The 25,630-nt window shown below is 32.8% G+C and overlaps 1 protein-coding gene across 7 annotated transcripts in view; it reads right to left on the bottom strand.

Moving 5' to 3' along the window:
* LOC114337531 (facilitated trehalose transporter Tret1) overlaps positions 1-25,630 on the bottom strand; it is a 74,960-nt gene that overhangs the window by 42,883 nt on the left and 6,447 nt on the right. For 4 of the 7 annotated variants that reach the window (XM_050643291.1, XM_050643289.1, XM_050643290.1 and 1 more), the window contains exon 2: positions 24,992-25,140. In XM_050643291.1, the coding sequence (XP_050499248.1) occupies positions 24,992-25,018 (27 nt within the window). In that variant the 5' untranslated portion in view covers positions 25,019-25,140. Of the gene's footprint in view, positions 1-3,355; positions 3,441-4,411; positions 4,505-4,719; positions 4,839-24,991; positions 25,141-25,630 lie in introns of those variants that run through there. The other 3 variants (XM_050643288.1, XM_050643294.1, XM_050643293.1) reach the window with 3 other exon arrangements.

Raw genomic sequence — 25,630 nt, 5'->3', positions numbered from 1 at the left:
TAATCTCATGACTTGAAAGTTTCCCATTGAGTATAACAATGTGGGGTAATATATACCTATATGTTTTCGTATTTTAGAGTATGTAATATTTCACTGTGCACTACTGTTATTTTTGCTGTTTGTCAATAATATATTTGAATCGGTTCATTACCAAAAGTGTGTATGTAATATTTAATGTTTGCATTCGTATTGATATTTTATTAAGTAATCTGTGCAAATTATAGTAAAAGCGAATTGATATTTATTCCGGTCACAAAGTAGTAGTTACATTTGTTACGAAAACAAAGTATAGTATTTATTTATTTCTTTATTATACGGGAAAAACCCATTAATAGACTAAATTCCAATAAATGCTTATTGGCCTGGATCCCATGTACCAAAAAAAGTTGATTAATACTAGCAAGCTGAAAATTTGTTAATAGCTTAACGGTGTCTAGTCTGACAAACTTTGATGTATGAGAACAGTGGAACAGGGGAAGTTTTAATTATTGTGGAACGTGTCATCCTCACAAGATTATGATTGTGAAAACTAGCAGGTTGTTTTTAGGTTTATTCAATAGCAACTTTATTTATAATATATGAAAAAATGTTTGTCCGAGAAATATGTTGGGCATTTTAATAAATCCGACACGTGGAACATGTCAAATGAAGGAATTATATTGGTGGTAAATAGCAGTCTGATTTTTTGCATGAGAGATTAATGAAAGGGTAACAAATTAATTGACAAAAAGTTCTGTCCGACAAAATACATGGGACGTTTTCGTAGTCTGACGTTTTAAACCTGTAACCTGTTCCACAATTAAAACTTCCCCTGTTCCAGTGTTCCCATACATCAAAGTTTGTCCGACTAGACACCGTTAAGCTATTAACAAATTTGCAGCTTGCTATTAATCAACTTTTTTGGTACGCGGGATCCAGGCCTATTAGGTTTAGTACATATTAAATATTGTAACCTAGTAATACTTCCATGTAAATAAAATATAACTAACGTAACAACACATCACCATTATTTTAATGTTAAATTGAAAAATAAGCAGTCTTAATAAAAAACTAAAACAAAATGCTTTCTTTGAAGTTATTTTAAAAATATCAATGTTTAAATTGTTTCCCAAGACTGAAATCGATCCACAGGTCTGCTAAATTGTTGGCTATTATGTTTAGGTTAGGTTAAGTTCAATATAAGTGGATGCTTAACCACCCTTCCCCTCGAGAAATGTGGCGGCTCATCCCTAGTTAATTCGATGATAAGCCACTAGAGATAGCGGAAATAGAGCGTCTCACGCTGACCTGCATTGTTCGGGGTAGGATTTCCTATGGAAGTCCTTGTACCCAGGACTTTCACATGATAAGCACTTTGCTGATAGAGAGACCCTACATTACATCAGAGTGCCATCGGAGGAAATAAATAGTCTGGAGCATTGGGGCGGGGTGGAGTGATACCTGCTTATGGGAGTTAATCCTTCTCGCTCCAATGAATTGTATTACCCGAATGTCATTCTTTCTTAAGGGGTGTGCAAGTGTCTCAGGCTACGTTAAAAAATAAAGCTAAAGTTATAGCCCCAGTCCAGCGTTTTTTACAAAGTTTACAAATTATGGCTTTAGGTGACGCTTATACGAAGTCGAAGATCGTAAAACAATGTAATGGTTGTTAAGAAGACCTCCATTTATCTTAGTTTTTTTTATATCTAGTATTATCAAATTGATAATATTACTTAAAAACCGTATAATGGATGGGAGAACAGTAAAATTTAATTTGAAATTTAATTTGACTATAGCCGTGTTCGCGCTGCATGCCCCGAGTATGCCCAGAGGGAGAACGCCTGCGCATTACAAAATTGGACGTTCAATAAGGTCGAATATTGCCCTCCGAAAACGTAATGCGCAGGCGTTCTCCCTCTGGGCATACTCGGGGCATGCAGCACGAACACGGCTTATGAGTTATAATTATTATAAATATCAACAGATATGATTTTTTAACAAAACTGATTTTGATTGTTATTCACCTTGAATTTGATTATACGGTGTAACGCTATTAGAATATATTAACTTATTTATTTTTATGTAAAATAAAGTTTTTTTTATGTAGAATTTGTGAATCGTTACAATTTTTTGCCTTTCCGGTAGTGCTTATTGGCGGATTTTTATATTACATTACAAAAACGTTGAGTAGAAATAATATATTATCTATAATTTTTTAATATATTTTCTCATGAGCATGACCCCAAAATATTATTTGAACATAAATGTAAAGGATATCCTACAAAACTGTAAAGATTCCAAAAAATAGATTTTTTGTTCTTGATAGCTTTTTTTGTTCTTGAAGGTAATTTAACTCCGTACTACCTATGGAGTCATAAAGTAGGAAGAGCCAAAAAGAAAAATTAAAGGCTATGGAGATGGATTACTGGATAAGAAGCTATAGGATCTCCCAGCTCGAGCACATACGAAATCATGAGATCATATGGTTGATGCAAATATAGGGCAACATTACATATATCATTAATAGAAAGCAGCTTATGTGGTATGGCGACCTTCAAAGAAAAAAGAAGATGGCTGAAAAGAGTATGGAAGTGGACTCACATTGAAAGGAAGACACGCGGACAGTGAAAGAGGACTTGGAATTTTGAGGTCCAAGAAGCAATAGCAACAGAAGCGAGGGAAAATGACTGGATTGACAGTAATAGCTGGCACAAAGGGAGTGGGAAACGATTTGGGTTGATAAACTTGATATGCATGTATGTATTGCGTAAATAGGTAAGAAAGTATGCTCTCTCTCTCTCTCTCTATCTCTATTGCCTTCCCTCCTTATGGAGTATTGGTTTCTTAGCAAAAAGGATTGGTTGGATCACCGCAAGGAAAGTCTGCAGTGAATCCTACAAAGTACTTTCTTCTTTATTATAATATGCTACCGAGTGTATCTTCAGTATTCTCTATATCCTTAGCATAGTTGTTAAATTTGTATTTTCACCATCATTAAACATTCAATATTGAACTATATTTAGTAGTTAAGTTCTATAGTCAAGATCGTTAAGTTATAGTTCAGATTTTTTCCTATTTAGAAACTTGATATTCTTCCCTAATTTCATTATTTTTTGTTCTAACTGCAACTTTAGCTGATTGTAGCCAAGTAGTTTTAAAGTACATATGTAATTGTAAATTTTATACTCGACCTGTAGTACATTCATAATATTTTCCTCTATTTAGATAATAATATTTACACCTTCTATAAAATCATTTCAAAACATCATTATCGAAATAGATTATAATCTACCACATGAAATACACTTTCTTAATTATGCAAATTCTTTTTTACAATGGAAAAACTATGCAAAAGATAAAAACACAAAAAACTTACCTATTTAAGTGATTATACTAAAAGTGTGTTGGTACCTACAAATGGCATGTCATAAACTAAACAAGCGTGGTTCATATTTTCATAGTTTTACCAAATTAACAATGTTAATTTTATTTTAATTATATATTAAATACCTAAAAACACAAAAAGTAGTAGCGATAGGTACTACAAACATACGAGGTGTAGAGACAAATAAGGTAAAAATGTATCCTATTGGGGACTTTGACTCGGCTGAATATTTGACAAGTTTTTGAGCTCTAATGATGTAAATAACTAAAACATCTAGGTATATGTTTCCTGCAGTGGATTTGGTGGATTTATTAAATTATTAACAAATTGAGGCCAAAAATGCACACTTTTAAGTTTCTTCGTCGGCCAGTAAAAAGTAAAAAAACAAAATTTAATCCCCTAATCGCTATATCTGTCTGTGGACTGCATTCACTTTTGTTTAGTTAAATCCACAATTGTCAATATCTCTAGCTTAACTCCACAAATAATTAAGAGTCTCTAAAATATATTGATGAAGGCATCTCAATAAATGCAAGCTCAGTAACATGCGGGATGCAGATGATACAATAGTGGTTTCCAATACCATAGAAGAGATACAAATCTTAATGAACAAAATAACGGAAACAAATAGAATATATGGAGTATAACCTACAACTACTTTGGAAACTATAATTAATGAGTCGCCAGAAAATACCCAAGAGATTAGATGTTGCATCGGAAAGACAAAAAGTTCACTCTTGACAATGAACTCTGTGTTCAAGAGCCATGACCTCGCCCAAAAGAGGTCCTTAAATGTTACGTGCTTACTCAGTGCTTCTATACGGAGTAGAAACGTGGATATTGAAGGCGGAAACGCTATCAAAACTTCAGAATTTTGAGCTATGGTTGTACAGCAGATTTGGTCAACATCGTGAAGGGCCATAAGCTGCAGTACTTGGGACATATAATAAGAAATCAAGGCAGATACGAGCTACTCCAATGCATTTTGCAGGGTAAAATTGAAGGAAAAAGGTCCCCAGGTCGAAGAAGGATATCTGGCTTGCTTACCTGAGAGCATGGTATACAAAGACCTCAACACAACTATTCCGTATAGCTACCAACAAAATCATCATAGCCAGAATGATCGCCAACGTTCGGAACGGACAGGCATGCTAAGAAAGAAGAAGAATAAATTATAAAAAATGATCAACAAGATCTGCCGATGATACTGTCTGTAGTCTATTCTCCATTGCATTCCCTCATATCATAAATGATAAAAGTAAGCATATTACATCAATCTTAAATTTAGAGAATGAAAGACATTAAATTCTATGAATTTAACCAAACAAAGAATAAATTAAAAATAAATGTTTTACCTTTATTTTTCTACTTGGAAACCCCAGAGAGACTTTTCGCATAAACCTTGAACATCAAACGTAAGTACAACGAAAATGAAAAATATAATGAGAATGTCATTACAATTACCTTGGTTGTAAAGATGTGTGGTACGACAAGAAATGGGTAATATAAAAGTATTTAAATTACACCTTCATAAAGTTTATGATTAGTGTCGTATTTTGGATTTTTGAGTAATAAAACCAATTGAATATTGAAGGTTGTGTGAGTACCAGTATGTGCATGTGTTTTATAGTCAAAGAAATAGCTGTGCTTACGGTAAAATACAAACCAGTCGTGAATATTCTCGACAAATTCTTCTAGCTTCCCTGCTGTTGTTTACATACATCATTTAAGTATCTATTCATACAGAGTGACTCAATCTTACCTCAATGTTAACAATGCTTTGCAATAGGACATTTATGCCTGGTTGCACCAAGAAATCTTAAGCTCCAGCTTAGCCCAGCTCAGCTTATAGACAGAGCTGTTTTAAGTCTCACTTCCATTGCACCACAATTTTCGATTCTTATCAATCCACGTGGCAATCAATTGCGATAAGCTGAAAATTGAGCTAAAACTCAATGGCGCAACGCTTATGTTTCGTAAGTTGAGCTTAAGGCACGTCTTAAGCTTAAAATCTGTCGGTGCAACCAGGCATTAAATATAGGTATACAAATATAAGCATCTACTCTTTCTTTAGGTTCCGTGTCCGTATTTAGGCGTTGGCCGTCATCATGTTTACCAGTTCTTGAAACCTTTCTTTATCGGTGCTGCGCGAAATAATTCTTCTACCGTGGAACCACACCATTGTCTAAAATTACGCAACCATGAAAGTTTCTTTTGACTAATCCATCTCTTTGCCTCCACTTTTCCTTATATTATAAGGCGAAGTAGATGGTATTTAGGTTTAGTTCCTCTAATTATATGGCCTAAGTATTCTGTTTTTCTCCTCTCTGTGATGTTTATGAGCAGACGTTCTGAATTCATCATTTGGAGAACATATTCATTGTAAGTGTGCGAAACCCACGATATCTTTAGGATTCGTCGATAGCACCACAATTCGAATGCTTCTAATTTATGTATCATTGTGGTTTTTAACGTCCACGTCTCACATCACAACCATACAATAATATAGACCACACATAGCATTTCAGGATCTTCTTGCGAATATTCATTGACAGGCTTTGGTTATACTTCCAGGTCATAAAAGACTTACGTGATATTTCGAACCTGATTATTACCTCTTCATCCAGTCGCAATTTATATTTAACCAGCTGCCAAGGTATTTAAAATGGTTTACCCGTTCTATCTCTTCTCCATCAAGAGAAAGCACACCTTGATCTACATTAATCTTTCCAACTGCCATCCACTTTGTCTTTGAAATATTAATTTTTAGGCCTCTCCGATAACTTGCTTCACTGATTAGATTTACTGATGTCTGGAGATCTTGTAAATTTCTTGTAATAGAACATAATCATCAAAGGGTCAAAATATACATAGGAAGAAAAATGGAAAGGGTTAAATTATGCTGGATGACTTTCTGATGATTTACACTGGTATTGCGAAAGAAATGGAGGTGTCAAAGAAAGAGTCGCCCTGTTAGTACACAGAAATTTTTTACATCAAGTACAAGAATGTAAATATATCTCTGAAAAATATTTAATGTAAAAGTCAAACTGGACGTGTAATCTCTGAATGTGAGAGAAAACTATTCACCTGAAAACGACATATTTTTTTATTGAAGTTATACTTCTTTACGGGCGTAATGACGGTGAAATTTTATATGGGAAAACCTAGCGACCGGGCGCATGCGCATTATAACTTTGTTCTGATTGGATGTTCAAATGACATGACAAAAATTATCCAATATGGCAGCTGTGGGACTGTGGTTTGGTTATAATGTATGCTTGCTGCGTTTTAAAATTTGTAGGAAGAGAAACAACAAACAAAAAGTTAGTTAATGGTTATACTGCCTTTGTAAATAGTTTTCATATTATATTTTTGGACTTATTTACATAGAAGAGATGATTGTTGCATGCCAATGTGAAAGCTCATCAAATGAGTGTCGCAGATCTCGCTTATTCAAAGCTAAAGAATCTTTCACTGGTAAGTGTTTTATAAATAGTTGATCAAATTTTGTTATGATATTTGAACATAGCCACTTTGCACGACGCAAGTGATTGCGAAATTTATTAGTCGTTATACGGGCTCCGATACCTACCTTGAACCTACCAAAATACATAAGTAGTATGTAATACTTTTATTTATATAATTTGATTACCATCAAAATTTCTATCAATATTCACCTAATAATATATTGTTTTCTTACTCTATGTTTTGTTGTATTTTTTCAATTCTAAATCATTTCAATCCAAAATCAAAATAATTTGATTTACATAAGTTAAAAATGTCAAAAGGTTAATCTGTTTAGTTAGACGATCTTCGCACATAATGACAAGCTGCCTCTGTGGCGAAGTTTTAATGCGAGTGAATCCCAATACAATGCAAATACCGGCCCGTGGTAAGTTGGTTCGAATCCCAATAGAAATTTTTATTTTTTTATTTTTTTTTATACATTTTATGATTGTAAGTATATTTATTATATAATTTTATTTTCAGAAAATACGTATTTAGTTAAAAGTTTTTCCGACAATTAATGTTCAGAAATCATTTGTGGCATTTTTAATGTGTTTGTGTGTGTTTTATTTTTTTATTATTTTAATTTTTGGCACTGTTTTAATAAAAATGTTTGAGAAGTGGTAAGTATAAATTAATTTAATATTTAAATAAAATATAAATAAAAAGTATATTAATTTCGTTTATAATCATATAATAGAAGTATAACTTCTTACGTGCGTACAAAGTACACACACATTCTTTTTTTTTCTTTTTATGACAACTCTAAGATAGCATTAATGTTCTTCTTTCATTTCCAATTTGTAAAATTTAATTTGTTCAATTAGTTAAAAAAATATAATGAATTAACTCAAACGGGCTTTGCGTCGAAAGCTGCTATACAGTGCGCCGATGCGATGTTTGTGAGAGGGATGACATGAGCGTTATAAATAAAAAATTATAAAAGATAGAGATTTAATTTTGGAAAAATCTTTATATGTATAAGGTTTTTTTTGTAAAATTTTCCGAATTTTTCAATGGTAAAGTCAGTTTTTTCTAAAATTTATATTTTTGTAGGTGTTTAAAAAAACAACTAATTTCGGAGTTCATTTGTTTAATAAAAAGTGAATCACCCACTTTTGGAGTAGTTTGATTTTTTCCGTAATCAAATAATCAAAAACTCTATTGACTCCCCTAATAATATATAATTATCCCCAATGAATTGTTTCACCCCAATTGTCATTTTCAATGAGTGAGCAAGTCTCTTATTCTGGGTTAATCACTATTGTTTAGTGCTGTTAAAATTATTCATTCCAGTTTAAAACCAAAGTTTTATATAAATAAAATTATTATCACCTGAAATATTCATATCAGTGAAAACCCAATGCTGTATTTACGGTACCGGACATTCACGTATTATAATCATTCTTTAAATAGATAAAAAACCCAAAACTTGCGTTCAAAATTTTCTGCAATTAGCCCGATCAAAGAACAATCAGACCCCAAAAAAAATAAAGGAAGGATGAAAATTTGGGAATAGGTAGTTGAAATTGTCTATTATTATATAAGAAAAAGTTTACAAACAATTCTACATTTTCTCCCCTCCATTTTCGTAAAATGGAGGGCAATACCCCCCACTCGAAGGTGGAAAATATACATTCAAAATAAGATCGGAATTGGATAAAATGACTAATTCTAGACAACTTTTGATCTATAGAGTTTTTTCACTAAGTCAATACTTTTCGAGTTATTTGCGAGTAAATATGTTCATTAAAAAAAATAAAAAACATGTTTTTTGCACGATTGATCATTTTTGACGGTTTACCGTGACAGATTTTACGTCAGTAGGTGACATTTACTAGCAACTCGACGGTAAGTAATCCAACTCGACGGTAAGTACTCCAACTCGACGGTAAGTAATTCACTTACCGTCGAGTTAAAAAATCTCTTAATTTTAATTTATTTTTTGAAAGAATAAAGAAAAAGAATAAAGAAAACTAACGAAATATTTATTAATATTGAAACTTATGGTACAATTTGTTATGTCTTTGAACGAAATATGCCAATAGAGTCTTTTCTTCGATTCTTAAATTCTTGCCTTCGCACCATTTTTTAAAACTTTGGTAGGTATTTTGATAACGGATTTTGGATTTTTCGGGAATAATTGCGGAACACCCTTCTTCCCACGCCCGTTCAATTTCTTCAAATTCACTTTCGCTCATATTTTAATTTATAATAATTAAAATTGTACTTAAAATTATTGACAACTAAATAAAAACTCAATTCTCCATTGTTGTTATGCACCCTAGTTACTACCTAACAACCAAAGTATCTACCTTGATAAAATGAATGAAACTAGTCAATTAGACGAAAATGTTTAAATTTATAATTTATAATGGTATCAATCGTGCAAAAAACGTTATAAGCATGTCGAACGTTGAGGGTAACCGATCTCAGACAATAATTGGAGTCGTCGCTCCGCTCCTCCTCCAAATAATTGTCTTCGATCGGTATAAAACCCTTACCGTTCTCCATACTTAATATACTATTTGGGCGGTTTTTCGGAGATAACTCAAAAAGTAAGTATTTTATCGAAAAAAATATTCTTAGCAAGAATATAGCTTAAAAAAATTGAAAAAAATGTTTATGTATGAGGTCTGTAGACCCAGTAGAAGCAGATTTGTAGCTAATGAAAAGTAGGTTCTTCTTTGTCAAATTCCAAATCGAATATTTGAATGTGAAATAACTCAAAAACGGAGCACTTTTCGGGGAAAATTCATGTCAGCTTTTTTAAATTGTTTAAAAAAAGGTTTATTTTTGTTTTTTAAAAAAACTTCTAACATTAAAAGTAAGTGAGTTACGCTCAAAATATTGTTGGCTCTTTTGTTTTTTGGTAAAAAAATCGCGAAAATCACCCTCTAATTAGCATCACAAATAAATTTTATATTGGTAATCATTACCACTTGACAAGTTACTTTGCTTATGTATTATTTATATGATCTGTAAGTTTCATCGGTTCAAAGTGCTTATTTTTGAAAAAGCTGTAGTTACAATGGCTTGAACGAGTAACTAATCACGAGTTTAGGCAAATTTTGAACAGCCATAGCATAACCAATTTTTGTCTAACAAGAAAACAAAAAATCAAAAATATTCAGAAAAGCAAAACGTACATTTTATTATTCTTTGAGATTTTAATAATAATTTTTAAGTTAATTCCATAAAAAATTCCATTTTTTTCAAAATAAAAAAAAATGTTTTATTTTAAACCCAATTTTTTTTCAAAAATGAGCACTTTGAACCAATGAAACTTATAGATAATATAAAGAATGCATAAGTAAAGTAACTTTAAGGGTGATTTTCGCGATTTTTTACCAAAAAATAAAAAGGACCAACAATATTTTGAGCGTAACTCACTCACTTTTAATGTTAGAAGTTTTTTTAAAAAACAAAAATAAACCTTTTTTAAACCCTTTAAAAAAGTTGTAATGAATTTTCCCCGTAAAGTGCTCCGTTTTTGGGTTATTTCAAATTGAAATATTCGATTTAGAATTTGACGAAGGAGAATCTACTTTTCATTAGCTACAACTCTGCTTCTACTGGGTCTACAGATCTCATGCATAATCCATTTTTTTTTCAATTTTTTATAAGATATATTTTTGCTAAGAATATTTTTTCGCTAAAATACTTACTTTTTGAGTTATCTGCAAAAAACCGTCCAAAAACATGTTTTTTTTTGTTAACAATTAACGTATTTACTCGCAAATAACTCGAAAAGTATTAATTAGTGAAAAGCTCTATAGAACAAAAGTTACTTAGAATTAGTCACTTTATCCAATTTCGGACTTATTTTGAACGTATATTTTTTCACCCCCGAGAAAATATTTTTCATCCCGTTTTTCCCAATTTTTGTAAAATGGAGGGGATGTAGAATTGTAAACTTTTTCTTATATAATAATAGACAATTTCAACTACCTATTCCCAAATTTTCATCCTTCCTTTATTTTTTTGGACGTTTTCGTAAAATTTTGTGTTCCCTAATCGGGCTAAATTTGTCATGTTACACTACTAAAGAAAAAACCCAGGCCTTGGAGTTTTTTGGGTTAGAAAGAAATTTGCTATACATAGTTATAAATAAAATTTATTTCTTTTGCGCTTGTTCCGGAATACGGCGAAGACAGATTGATATTTTATTTTGTTATTTTTAATTTTGAACTGTATATAAATATCCTGTTGTCCTGAAAGAGGTACCCGTTAGGCCTTGTTTAGATAGGGCGGTTTGCCAACGTAAACGTCGCGATTAACCTGTTTAAACGCTGCCTGGTAAACCGCGTAAAACTAGCGGTTGCTATGTACGATGATGAGCGGTTGCATTTGTTTCTATGTTAACTTGAACCGCGGCGGTTGGGTTTTTCAGGTAAACCGCGACGTCGACGTTGAAAAACCGCCCGCATTTAAACAAGCCCTTACAGTCTTGCGATGGTTGAATAACAGGAGAAAAAGTTGTCCAAAAGTTAAGTGAATTTTAAGGCAAAAGTTACAAATATGAACGCAGCACTGATTTTTTAACAGTGTATGTATTACAATAATAATTGTTCTTGCTTTAAATAGAAAAGTCTCCACAACTTACGTAAAAAACATTATGCAAAATGTCATGTTATTATTGTCCGACGTTTGCTTGTTAGTAGAATTGGAAACATGTTGTTTTTATAAAGCAAAGAGATAATTTGAACTGAATCAATACTCCTTATCGATTAACCTCGAGTTCTTTGTTTGTAGCCATAAAGTAGTTTATAAGCCACTGCAGCTGCTTTTTGATTAATTGAAGAGTTTCATGTTTACTAATGTCTATTAAATATTTTAATATTTACACAATATATACACAATATTTTAAAACCCATTGTGTACTTTTATTGGTTCACAAATTACCGAGAATCAAAAATGCATCACATCGATAGGTACGTCTTATTTTAAATATTCACTACATGATTTCGATGGATACAAAGATAAGGCTTGTAAAAACAATGGTCTTCTTGCAAGGTGATCGAGAGCTCAGGGAAGATCATCAACAAGTTATGTGGACCACATTACAAAAGAGGTCAGAGCTCCATGACGGAGACAGTTTCTTCTTCTTCTTCAAGACCCCTGTACGTTGCGAACGTTGGCTATTGACATGGCAATTCTGATCTTGCTTGCGGCACTTCTGAATAGTTCGGCTGATGTGAGCCCGAACCACTTCCGCAGATTTTGGAGCCTAGAGTGTCTCTCCTGCCTTGACCTCGCTTACTGCCTATTTTCTCCTGGACAATCAATTGCAGTAGACAGTACTTATCGTGTCTCAAAATGTGGCCTAGATATGCAAGTTTCTTTTGTTTAATTGCGCTCACGATTTCTTTCTCTTTTCCGACTCTGTGGATTACCTTTATGTTGGTGACATGTTCGGTCCAGGATATACGAAGAATGCGTCGGTACAACCACATTTCGAATGCTTCCAGTTTTTTGTGAGCGTCTCTGTCAGCGTCTAGACCTCCACAACATATAGTACGATCGGAAAAATGTAGCATTTAACTAGACGTAGTTTTGGGGGAAGGGATAAATTAAAAAGGGAAGTTCCCTAGGTTGGCTGTATACCATATAGTTAAAAAACTCAAACATGAAGTAAAAACCACTTCTATGTAATTGGTATATTTATTAAAAATTTTAAAAATCCCAATGGATTGAATAAAATGGGTCCAATTAAGAATGTTTTCGAACCTATTAGTCCATCATCAGTGAATCTAAAATAGAATAAGTAATCCCTTATAAATCTTTACTTATGATGAGCTTCTTCATATTGTTAAATGCTGCTCTAGCTCGTTCTATTCTCGCCTTAATTTCTATGCCCTGTTACCATTTTGCATTTACGTTGGTGCTAAGGTATACACAAGATTCTTCATGGTCAATTAGTATGTTGTGTATGCGTAACTGTCGAGCAGGTTGTTGCTTTTTGCTTATCAGCATCCATTTTGTATTCTTGAAGTTGAAGCTCAGGCCGTATTCATCACTAACTGAATTAACCCTTTCCATTACCTATTATAATTCATCTATGCTTATAGAACATAGTCGCTACAAACTGTCAATGTTCGGATGCCCCTATCGGAAGACATGTACTACCGGGTGTCGCAATAAGAATGGCTCTCGGCCATATCTCAGGAACCGTGTATAGTACAGCTTTGATGTCGATATCTAACGTATGTCGATACCTTTTTTGTGTCTCGAGATATCTTAAGAAACGTGTAAATTTTAAACCTAATCGTTATTGTCACCGGTAAACGAAGTTAAGGAAAGGTAGTGTGCTGTGGAAAAAAACAAAGAAACATTTTCCAGATCTCAACGTACCTATATAATTAATTAAAACAACAATAAGACAAACAACACTATAAAATATAACAAAGAAATAAAAACAACTACTTATAGTGACGACTTAAATGTTCAAATTATTGCCCATCATTTTTGATTCAAGCATTTACTCTTTCAAGAGTAGATTGAACAGCAGTCTTAATTTCTGCTCTCAAAATGCTTTGACTGGGGTTTCGTATTCTCTGGATCATTTTTTATCGAGTAGGTCTAGCTGCAAAAACAAGGTCTTTAATCTGTCACCATACCTAAATAAAAGTGAAATACCTAACCGTCCCCACACCAAACAGTTAAATCTGGTGACAGTCAGATAATTAGACCCTTTCTTTTCGATAATGCTATTATTGGTGAACGCTATCTAATTTTTTTAAGGAATGAATTCCTTCTTCTTCTGAAGGATGTACTAGCAGTTCGTAGGTCCATGTTGTTTCAACACGATGGTTGTCCCGCGCATTTTTCCAGCGTAATAAGAGACTTTTTATATGAGCAATTCGCTGATAGATGGATAGGACGTGGAAGCCTATTTCTTGGCTAGCCAGATTACCAGATTTAACTGTTTTAGACTTTTATTTATGGGACCGGATTAAAGACCTTGTTTTTGCCGCTAGGCCTACTACTCGAGAAAACATGATCAAGAGAGTAGGCAACGCCATGCAAAGCATTGCGAAAGCAGAAATTAAGACTGCTGTTCAATATACTCTTAAAGAGTAAATACTTGCATTGAAAATTATGGGCCATAATTTGAACATTCAAAATTTAAGTCGTCACTAAGTAGTTGATTTTATTTTTTTTTTGTTATATTTTATAGTGTTGTTTGTCCTATTGTTGTTTTAATTAATTAACGTTGGCATCTAAAAAATGTTTCTTTGTTTTTTCCACAGCACACTACCTTTCCTTAACTTCGTTTACCGGTGACAGTAACAGTTATGTTTAAAATTTACACATTTGTTAAGATATCTCGAGATAGAAAAAAGGTATCGGCATGCGGTTTTCGCTATTCTGTTGCTAATTTGATCTAATTTCGTAATACAGGATTAAAAATGCATACTTGTATGTAATATTTTCCAAAGCAAACTAGATTTCTGAAAATAATTAAATAACGCCTACTTGCTAAAATATTACTTAATAGACTGTTTCGAAATTATAACTCTTACATTGACGAAAAAGAGCTGTTTTCAACAAGACCATGTTTGCAAAATTCGATTTGGAAAAACCGGACTTACAGCCATTTTTTCATAACAAGGTTCCCACTCACCCCCACCTCTTATTTGCAAAGGAAGACTTAAACTTGTCAAATCAAATATGCGCAGAATTTTAGGAAGAATACGATGATCGGATTTCCAGTACCCTTTCGTTAGGCAAATTTTGTAAAATTTTGATTTTTTAATTTTTGATATTTAATTACGTCCTCTAGCGGTGAAACTACAATTATGAAAATAATTTCCAGGCTTTTCCCAAGGCAACTTTTGTTATAAATATTTTTTTCTCAAAGTTGTACTATAAACGGTTCCTGAGATATGGCCGGGAGCCATTCTTATTGGGACACCCGATACAATGACAAAAAAACTAAAATAACATTTCTCAAAAATACCTTTATTATTTTTTAATCAGACAAATTGCACAAATCAGAGATTTTAATATTTAATCTTAGCCACGTTCTCCTGGTAAATTAATTATTAAATCAAAATCCACTCCAAAAGACAATTCTTATGGCAAGATCTCTCAATGATACTCTGCTGATAATGTAAAGTTAATCTACACAATAATATCAGTAAAAATTAATCAATTTTCTGTTGCACAATGTTAATAAATCATAAAAATTAACGAGACTTTTGACAAAATATACTACCAAAATCATTTAAAGCATATGAAAAAGGAATACAATAATATACAATTACAATTTTTTAATGTAAGAATTCATTTTTGTTGGTTATTCATCAATTACTCCTCTTGTCTATTATTGAATGAAGGGCATGATATTGTAAGATTTGTGAAAAGTCAAAGACTTTCATAGCGCTGGGACATGATAGATAGATAGATACGTTTATTGACAATTTTTACATAGTAAACATTACATGTCATGTCACAATATAAATAAGTAACTTTTGTATACATAGGAAATAACTAAGAAATAATTAAGAAATAATACAAGAACACATAATATAACGTGAAACATAGAAATATAAAAATTTAAAAAAAATTCAGTTAGGTGTAATATAGTTTTCATAAAAACGACCACACTAGGAGCTCAAACAAACAAATTCCTGTATACTATATAAACAGTGTTCCAGCAGGAAGTGTTTTGCTAATTTATAAAATTTTTAGAATTCATTGCCTTAATATCAATATTTTTGTTTAGGTTTAAAAAACAATTATACAGATTATAATCTATTGTATTAAGTTGTGAAACACACAATCTGGAATATGGTATAATGATATGACTTATGTTTCTTGTATTATACTGATGTTGATCAGCATGTGTTTTTAGATCTTGTATATTATTATGAACAGTTAACAAAGTTTCCAATATATATATTGAAGGTAAAGGAAAAATGCCATACTTTTTAAACAAGGGTTTACAGCTGGCGCGATATTCCGCTGAGTCAATAATTCGGATTGCTGCTTTTTGAAAAGTGAAAACTTTATTTGCATGTCCAAGGATAAGAATATAAGAAGATGTAAAAACAGCAAGGAAAATATTAGGTACAATGGAAACCGATAGAAAGATGAAACAAGCACGGCCCAGAACGAGATGGTTGGATGACGTGGAAGACGACCTGAAAACCATGAATATGGTGGACAATGGAGGTGAAAGGCACGATATAGATCTGAATGGAAAGACATAACCAGGCAGGTAAAGAACCATATCCAGGGTTATGATGCCAAAAGAAGAAGTAGTTGCTTTAAAAAACAAGTTTCATCATTGGAGTCGAAAATTCTAAAAAAATTTAAAAAATGTTTTGCAGTGTATAGGTATGTTTTTTATGATAGGTACCTATTTAGTATCATCACAAAAATTGCAATGCAGGATTTAGAACAACTTTGTTATGTAAACATATAAAATTTAAAAAAAATAACCTTGACAATGCAATTACCAGCAAACATTCGTAGATGCATTATGTTTAATAATAGAATGCAATGTTTTAAATAGCTTATATCAAAAATAATATATTTTTATTTACAAACATTTTATCATTGTATGTATAAATAATCAAAGGATATACAGAATATGGAAAATATATCAATGAATATCCTCTTCTTATACCTATTTGTTCAATTCAAAGGTCTATATGCAGTCTCTTCGCGGTATGACTAGTCTATCCTAGGTTTGTCCAAAGCCTTTGGGCAAACCTCGAAATAAATACAATTTTCGGCTTTTGAGTGAAGTGTTTTTAGTCAAACCTAGAAGTTCCTAACTTTTCAGTCAAGCGTTAAAAGTACAATAATCTGTTTCAGGCTTTACCTAGGCGATCCTGGAAGCGACTGATAGACTTGGTCAAACGTCGGCGTCGATCTGTACTGTACTGTACCTACACTGCCAGATTTCAAAAAAAGGTCATTCAGAGAGAGGAACAGTTATAAAACGCTATAAATTGATGATACTAGTAAGTGGCAATTTGATTGGGGTGCAAAAATTGGGGTGCCCTTCAGTACTGGTCGGGGTAGTCTCTCCGCGGAGGTTCTAGGTCTCCTGGGCCAGTTGTGGAGGTTTGAGACAGGCTAGATTCCACATAGTAGGGCCATCCAAAACTCTCACAGCCCAACTGCTTCTTCTAGATCGTAGAAGATGCTCCCTGTTGTTCAGTATGCTCACCGGCCACTATAGATTCTGACGGCAACTTCATCTGCTTGGAATGGCAGATGGCTCACGATGTCGTCTATGTAATGAGGAGGAGGAAACCTCCTCACATGCCCTTTGGGAATGCCCAGCATTGGATTATCAGAGGTAGCAGATCCTGGAATGGGCATCTGGACAGCCGAGCCAGGTGAGGGAGTTGCCGCTTCAGATTTGCAGGCCTTGCTGATTCTGACAGACATGGGAGCTCGGTGCAGCCTGGGCCCCGTAAACGCCGAAGACCAGGTTCTTATGGACCTGGTCCGTAAGATAGGGGCAATAAAATGGACCCGACGTAGGAGGTCTAAGAGTCTGAAGGGCTCATAAGTGGGTCCTGTCCCGATGTACTATACCATACCATACCAAGTGGCAATTTTCTCAATAAGCGCTGGAATTTTGGATTTAGTCAACTATTTATTTCCACACCTAATGTTTCTTTTATAACTTTGTGCAGATTACATCAATTATTTTGACTACGGTATGTCAGACCTGAGGATTGACTTGTCAAACCTAGGAGCGGCGGGGCTTCCAAGTATCAGGTGCCACGGGCACTTAATAATATTTGGTGAAGTACTTACTTAATAAATCTCAAGTATGGTTCAGACTGTACGTAACAGTACGTAACAAATCTCAAGTAGTATGTGCAACGACGTCAGCACTTGATAAACACTTCACAGGCGCCAAGAGGGTCGTGTAACATTCAATGACTTGTAGATCAACGACTTAGACGACATGAAGATAGAATGGGTTATGACTATGAAGCAAATATTGAATTTTTTTACTTTATCAATGAAAAAATAACTATTTGAAACGCAAATCAAAACGTTCATAAAACCAGAAGAAAAGAAGGTCACGATGTATTGTAGTTTTTGTATTCAGCAAGTATTCGATAATATTTTAAAAGGAAGTTCTACATAATTGACCATATCCTCTATGCTAAAATATCTACAATATACACACGTCAATGTTATGAATTTTTTAAAGTAAAAGGTGCAGATTCGTGAATTGCAAAATTAAATCGCAAAAGTTGAATGCCAAAATTTGAAATTCAGCTATTTAATCACGTTTATGTTAAAATATGGAGTACAAAGAAGTTTCTGGGGAGTTATAGGTCAAAATGTTTTATAGAAAAAAAAGGTGCAACTTAAATATCGAGGCTATAGGTACCCCCAAAATGTGGCTTATTTCTTGAAATACTGACCACGGGTGGTGAATGGCTAATTTTGGTCTTACTTTGTGTTCTTGGTAGTACTGAAAATGAAAATGAAGTTTATTTTAAATGTTTTTTTATTTTTAGGGTAAAATTGTGTTTTTTACAATGTTTCCCTACTTGTGTGTGTGTGTGTAGTTTTATTTTATGACTAGGGACATAATCCATTAGCCTATTCTGTTTTGATAAATAATTCAAGTTTTTTTTTTAACAACTGTTATAGAGAGAACCCGTAACAACAATATAGATCTAATCTTATCTTGTTTCCCTACTTGTAATTCAAAATAAACCTCATTTTCGTTTCGAGCACCATCAAAAGCATGAAGTAAAATTTTGTTTGCAAAATCAAAATTATCCATTCACCACACCGTGGTCAGTACGATGTCATTTTGGGATTCCTGCCGCTCGCCCACTATTGGAAAACCCTGTATAAGTTTATAAAATTGAATGAGAATGTTGGTAATCATCATAAATTAAATTGATTGCACTTTACACACTGTAAAGCTAAAATCGATAGTGTATAAGTATTGGAAAATAATTATCCAGTGAGTGTAAAGATAATGAGAAAATTTTTATTAGAATAATGAAAAATGCTACAAAATAATCCTAACAAATATACATACTAATAAAAATCACGATTAATATTGCTATTTAGCAAACTGATTAAAATAATGGGTTTTAGATGGAGAAAAACTAAAGATAACAGGGACGTTTTAACGGTACAGGTACGATACAGCAAAAAGAACTGAACATTACAGAAAATTAACAACTGCAAAGAATAGGTATTACAACTGGTTATACATTATATCCTAATCTATATTCATAGTTCACATACCGTAACAAAAGCATTTGACAATGGTAAAAAACTGCGTCTCAAGATCATTCTTAATAGAATTATTAAGCAGAACTGTGAAGAAACAATTCGGTTTCAGAGATAGATTGAAAAAAATTGAAGCTTTGTTCTCAATGCTAACATGACTTCAAAGATCATGGGAAGTACAGAAATAAATTTACGTCTGCTTTATAGATTTTGAAATTGCGTTTGGTAGGGTCCAACATGATAGGCTGTTTGAATATCTAGAAATGATTGGAATAAGTGATAAAGATCTGAAACTCTTACGACATATATATTGGAATCAAGAAGCTTCTATTCTAGTAGACGGCAAAAAAATTCTCATTAAAAAAGGTGTCAAACAAGTTGTGTATTATACTAGTTCAATTTTATCTTTTCCCATGGGGCACGATTCATTTTCAAATAAATTAAATCAAAACATAAAGTGAAACGTACGCCAATGTGTGTAGTATATAGAATACAGTAGGTATACAAAATGTATACACACATCGACATTCGTTTCAGTTTATGTTTTGACTTAATTTGTTTGAAAATGAATAGTGCCGCTTGGGAAAAGTTATAGCGGACGAACAATATCATTGTTTCTTTTGGGTAACGAGTACTCGGAAATACCGAACCCTTGGAATGGAATGTGGAGTTTGAATTTGGGGAGAAACTATTAATACCATCAGACATGCAGATGACACAGCGATAATTACTGAAAGTATCGATGATCTTCAATTTCTTATAGATTGAGTCACTAGAGAATGCTTCAGTAACGGAATTAACATAAATGCAACAAAGACAAAGTTACTTGTGTTTAGTAAACAAGAAACAAGACGTTGGTCCTATGAAACTAATTGTAAACAATGAGCCGATTAAAAAGTTAAATGTTTTAAATACTTAGGGTGTTGGATAAACGAGACACTAAATCCTGATTAAGAAATTAAAACTCGTATAGAAATTGCAAGAGGAGCATTTATGAAACTTAGATCTATTCTGAACAACTCTCAGCTGAACTTACAACTAAGAATCAAGTTTCTAAAATGTTATGTGTATTCTGTATTACTATAAGGATGTGAAACCTGGACCACGAAGGTTAATCTTCCCTTCTTTCTTCTTTAGCCTGTTTGCATACACTCCTGGACAAAGGCCTCTCCAAGAGTTCTCCATTCTTCTCTGTTTTGTGTTATTTGGTGCCTGTTTCTCCCCATTTTCGCTTTGATGTCATCTAACCATCGTTTTTGTGGTCTTCCTCTATGACGACTATGCTCGAGTGGTTTCCAATGTGCAATGTTTAATGTTTCTCGTCCACCTGTCGTTGTTTTGCCGTGCCACGTGTCGTACCCAGTTCCATTTCATTTGTGCAGTGCGTAAACTTAATAAAGGTTAATATGATAAACAAATTAGAAGCGTTCGAGGTAGTCATATCGTAGAATGCTCAAAATATCATGGGTTCAACGTATATTTTAAATCAAACATAGAAGTCTTAAACTGAGTAGGTACTTAATAGGACACAGTCCTATTACACATAGTTGGGGCACAGTCAACAAACATTAGTTTTAAGATTGTTATAATAGAGAAAATTTGCTGGTTAGTCTAATCTTTTGCGACTAATAATTGTAAATAATAATGCTACCGATTATTAGGGATCTTTTAAATAAAAAAATCTTTATTATCACGAATAAAACGGGTCCCATTATTACGCTAACACGTCAATAAAATTTTTATTTTCGTATTTTCCACATTAAAATAAATCTCTGATTAGAAAAATATAATTTCACAACTGCTTTATACCAGAGTACCAAAAGGATCATTAAAACAATTTCATGGAATATGTATACCTATCCATTAACGTCACTTAGATATTAAACAAAATTAGAAGTTGAGTAAGAATAGGTAACTTAAAATTTGTTGGGTAACCCATAATGAAGGCCATACGATTTTCCTATGTACATAATTAGTTTAGATTATAAAAACAATAATTTAAAAAATAGTTTTCTATAATTTTTTATCTAGCTTAAATACCTCGAAAACTAATGGCCATTGGCATGGTGCGGTTGATTTCGCAATCAGATAGTGTAATGTGTAGTGTGAGTGTTGAGTAAATGTCTTGTTATTCAGTAAATCGTCGACTTTCATTCTCTTTACAAAGAGACGCCAACGTATCCGAACGTCTGCGGTCCAGAAGGATAGAAATTATTTTCATTTATTAATTTTTAATAGATGAACAATTTCCTACTCAGCCGAGATTCGAACTCACAAACCTTGGATCCAAAAGTAGGCTCTCTTACCAATAAGCCACATAGTGGTTTTTCTATACCTACTTTAACAACAGATACATTGTAAAATTAATACTATACAGGGTGTAACGAAAATACAGGTCATAAATTAAATCACTTATTCTGAGACCAAAAATAGTTCGAATGAACCTAATTTACCTTGGTACAAATATACACAAAAAAAAGTTACAGCCCTTTGAAGTTACAAAATAAAAATCATCGAAAACTATTAGAGATTTTTTGTTGAAAATGGACATGTGGCATTCTTATGGCAGGAACATCTTAAAAAAGAATTATAGTGAAATTTGTGCACCCCATAAAAATTTTATGGGGGTTTTGTTCCCTTAAACCCCCCCAAACTTTTGTGTACGTTCCAATTAAATTATTATTGTGGTATCATTAGTTAAATTCAATATTTCTAAAACTTTTTTGCCTCTTGGTATTTTTTCGATAAGGCAGTTTTTATCGAGTTGCGTCTTCTTTTTTAATATGTTTACATAACAATTTTATGGGGGTTTTGTTCCTTTAAACCCCCCAAATGTTTGTGTATGTTCCAATTAAACTTTTAATGCGATACCATTAGTTAAACACCGTGTTTTTAAAACTTTTTTGCCTCTTTGTATTTTTTTGAGAAGGCACTTTTTATCGAGATATTACTTCTTTTTTAATATGGTTCAAAATATACCTAAAAATGTAAATCATAAATAAATTTTCATATTATTAACAAGTCTCCATAATCGTACTTAGCCATATACAAATATGTAGTGGATTTGACAAATATTCAAAATATCTCGATAAAAACTGACTTTTCGAAAAAGTACTGAGAGGCAAAAAAGTTTTTGAAATATTGTGTTTAACTAATGGTACTACAATAATAATTAAATTGGAACGTACACAAAAGTTTGGGGGGGTTAAAGGAACAAAACCCCCATAAAATTTTTATGGGGTGTCCAAATTTCACTATAATTTTTTCTTAAGATACTACTACCATAAGAATGCCACATGTCTATTTTCAATAAAAGATCTCTAATAGTTTTCGATATATTGGAAAAAATCGATTTTCATTTTGTAACTTTAAAGGGCTGTAACTTTTTTTATGTGCACATTTGTACTAAGGTAAGTTAGGTTCAATCGAACTATTTTTGGTCCCAGAATATGTGATTAAATTTATGACCTGTATTTTTGTTACACCCTGTATATCGAATAGTTTATGCATAGGAATAAACCACAACAGTTGTAATAAAATAACTTTTTTATTTTCTTTTGACTGATGCAGAAAATGAAGAAGTAACGGATAATAGAGATTAGAGATGCAGAGGAAGACGTGCATACTTATCTAGAATTCATAGATGTAGTAAAGCAACTAAAAATAAGCAAAACTCTAGTACCAGACAAAATAATTAACAACGAACTGATTATAAACGGAGGAAAGGAGTTACTGACTAAAGTGGATGTAAAAAGTAATGGTCAAAATTTGGAAGGACGAAAACATACCTGCAGAATGGAAAATCCAACACATCAGACCAATTTTTAAGAAGGAGAATCGAATCTAAGTGCAACAACTATAGAGCTATTATGTTATTGACCGCAATTATAAGAAACTGATTAAATTGTTAAATCGAAAAAAAAACATAGGACAGTGTGAATAGGAATTTAGAAAATTAAGATCAACAGTAACACTGGCGCAATAGACGCAGAGATTATGGTGAACAGGGCCCGTGGTCCGCATGCATGAGAACAGAATTCCCAGAAAGTTCTGTTGAAAGACAGGAAAAGGCATGCTGGAAGACCAAAAAAGAGATAGGAAGACGAAGTAGATGCGTATGCCATAAATCTAAAAACGTCTTCATGGAAAAGAACAGCAGTAAATCGAGATGATTAGAAAAGCTTGATGAAGGAGGTCAAGGTCCGGTTTGGACTGTAGTGCAGTAGATGTAATACACTGACTAATGCAAACCATCGAAAAAAGCTATGAATATAACATATACAGACAACAATTATTAGATATTAAAAGAAACTAAAATTCAATGAATGACTCATCAGCAAGAGTTAGGAAAGATAAACAGACGCCATTCATATAGATCGTGGCATAAGACAAGGAGATAGTCTCTTAATGGCCTTGTTTAATATAGTCTTAGAAGCAGTAATCAGAGACACCGGGCTAAAAAAGACAAGTATTCACAGTTCAACAGAAATTACAGGATACACGGACGACCTAGCATTGGTAGCGCGTGACAAATAAAAGCTAGAAGAAACGCTTCTTCCGTTGATAAAAGAAGCAAAGAATAGGGAACTGATAATCAATTAGAATTAAACAAAATACTTAATAAGTACAAGAGACGATATAAATAGACTAACAGAAATAAAAATAGGTGAAAATAAAATACGACACGGAGTGAGGCAAGGATGTATTTTATCGCCTCTACTTTTTAATACCTACAATCTGGTAAAAGAAAAGACTTTGAGTGTCCATTCAATCTAAGAGAATCGGTAAAAAAAAATAATTTTTCGTGAAGTAAGCACAGATGGAGAACCGTTTTTTAATTCTAATATTGTTCATTTGCAAGTACGATCAGATAAATCTGATAAATCACTATATAAAACAGAATTAAAGACTTCTTTTAGGGGCATAGGCGCAAAATGTCGCTCCAATGTGTTTTAAATGAATTCGAATCGCTCCATTCTTTTAGAATCGTGAGAAAACTAATACTTAAGTATTTTTGAAAAAATGTTAAACGCAGAATGAAAGATTGCATTATTACCAAGGGCTGAAACTCCCTAAAAACTTCTATGTTTATTTTAATAAATTACAGGGGTGAAAAAAAAAGAGAAAATTTAGTGTGATTTTTAATTTCAAATATCTCAAGAAACTTTTTGGTTATTCTAAAGGACTTTCGGCCCTCGGTAATAATACAATCTTTCATTCTGCGTTTAAATTTTTCAAAAATACGTTTTCTCTACGTTTCAAAAATACGTTTAAAAAATTAGTTTTCTCTGGATTCGAAAAAGATGAATGCATTTAAAACACATTGGAGCGACATTTTGCGCCTATGCTCTTAAAAAAGTAGATTTTAAAAGAAATAAAAGATTGGATTAAATTTTCTCGGGTAGGTAATTGTTTAAAGCTATGTAGGTATATCTTGGACTAATACAAAAGTAATTTTAAAAGGTGGTACCGGTACCGGTTACAAGAGTTTTAAATTTTTTAATTTGTGGTATTTTTTGGAACCCAATATAGTGAAATTGATAGCAAAAATTAATTTATTTGGATATTCACTAAATGAAGTAAGTGAAAATCCATAAAGTATATGAAATATAGGAATTTTCAAACAAGTCAAACCAGCGTAAAAACCATTGCTCATTAATAGTACTGGACTAAACAGTTTATAAAAAACACTTGTAATGCCGTACTTAATAACCAGTTTCACAATAACAATGCAACTACAAATACATATTTATTCACATAGAAAACTCGCATGGGTAAATATACCATTCAAATGATCTCAGTTTTCTTATAAGTACTAATTATGAACATAAAATGAACTCGCATTAACAGAGATGAGTGTGAAAGAATGTAGGTACTTACCAGTGTATACTTTTTGGGCATCTTCATTTTGTCGGTGGTCAACGTCCTGTCTTCGCGAAATAGTTGCAAGAAACTGGCCACTGGCTTCTTTCAGGCTCCCCAAATTCGCATGTCAATACAAAACGCACCGCAACAGCACAAGCAACTACCTATAACACACATATTTTGGTAACTACTTAGGCTGAGGCAAAAGGTAAATTTAGGCCAGTACTTTTGCTTGTATACGGTTTTGAAATACGATATGTTTTTAAAGATTTGTCTTTGAGTCTTAATATAAAGATATAGTTTAATTTTACCGATTTTAAACGATGGCGATGAGATAGAGTGTAAAAACCATCGAGGAATATCACTCTGGATGTGGCCTACAAAATAATAGCGACATCATTAAAATCAGGCTGGAGGTATTAATTGAACCACAGATAGGGGAATATCAAGCCAACAACATAAGCTGCTTGTTCTGGACATCGAAGTAAAAAGCGAAACTAAACCAAAATATCGGAGAGGACCACAAAAAATCAAGTGGTGGATGCTAAAAGATGAGAAAGAAGGTCTATTCAGGAGAAGAATAGTAGAAAAATATGTTGGAACATGAAAAGACGCCCTAATACAATTTGGAGAAAAATGGCCAGTAGTATTAGA

The sequence above is a fragment of the Diabrotica virgifera genome, chromosome 2, assembly GCF_917563875.1.
Source record: "Diabrotica virgifera virgifera chromosome 2, PGI_DIABVI_V3a".
NCBI classification, from domain to species: domain Eukaryota; kingdom Metazoa; phylum Arthropoda; class Insecta; order Coleoptera; family Chrysomelidae; genus Diabrotica; species Diabrotica virgifera.
This window is presented reverse-complemented; position numbering and strand designations above follow the sequence as displayed.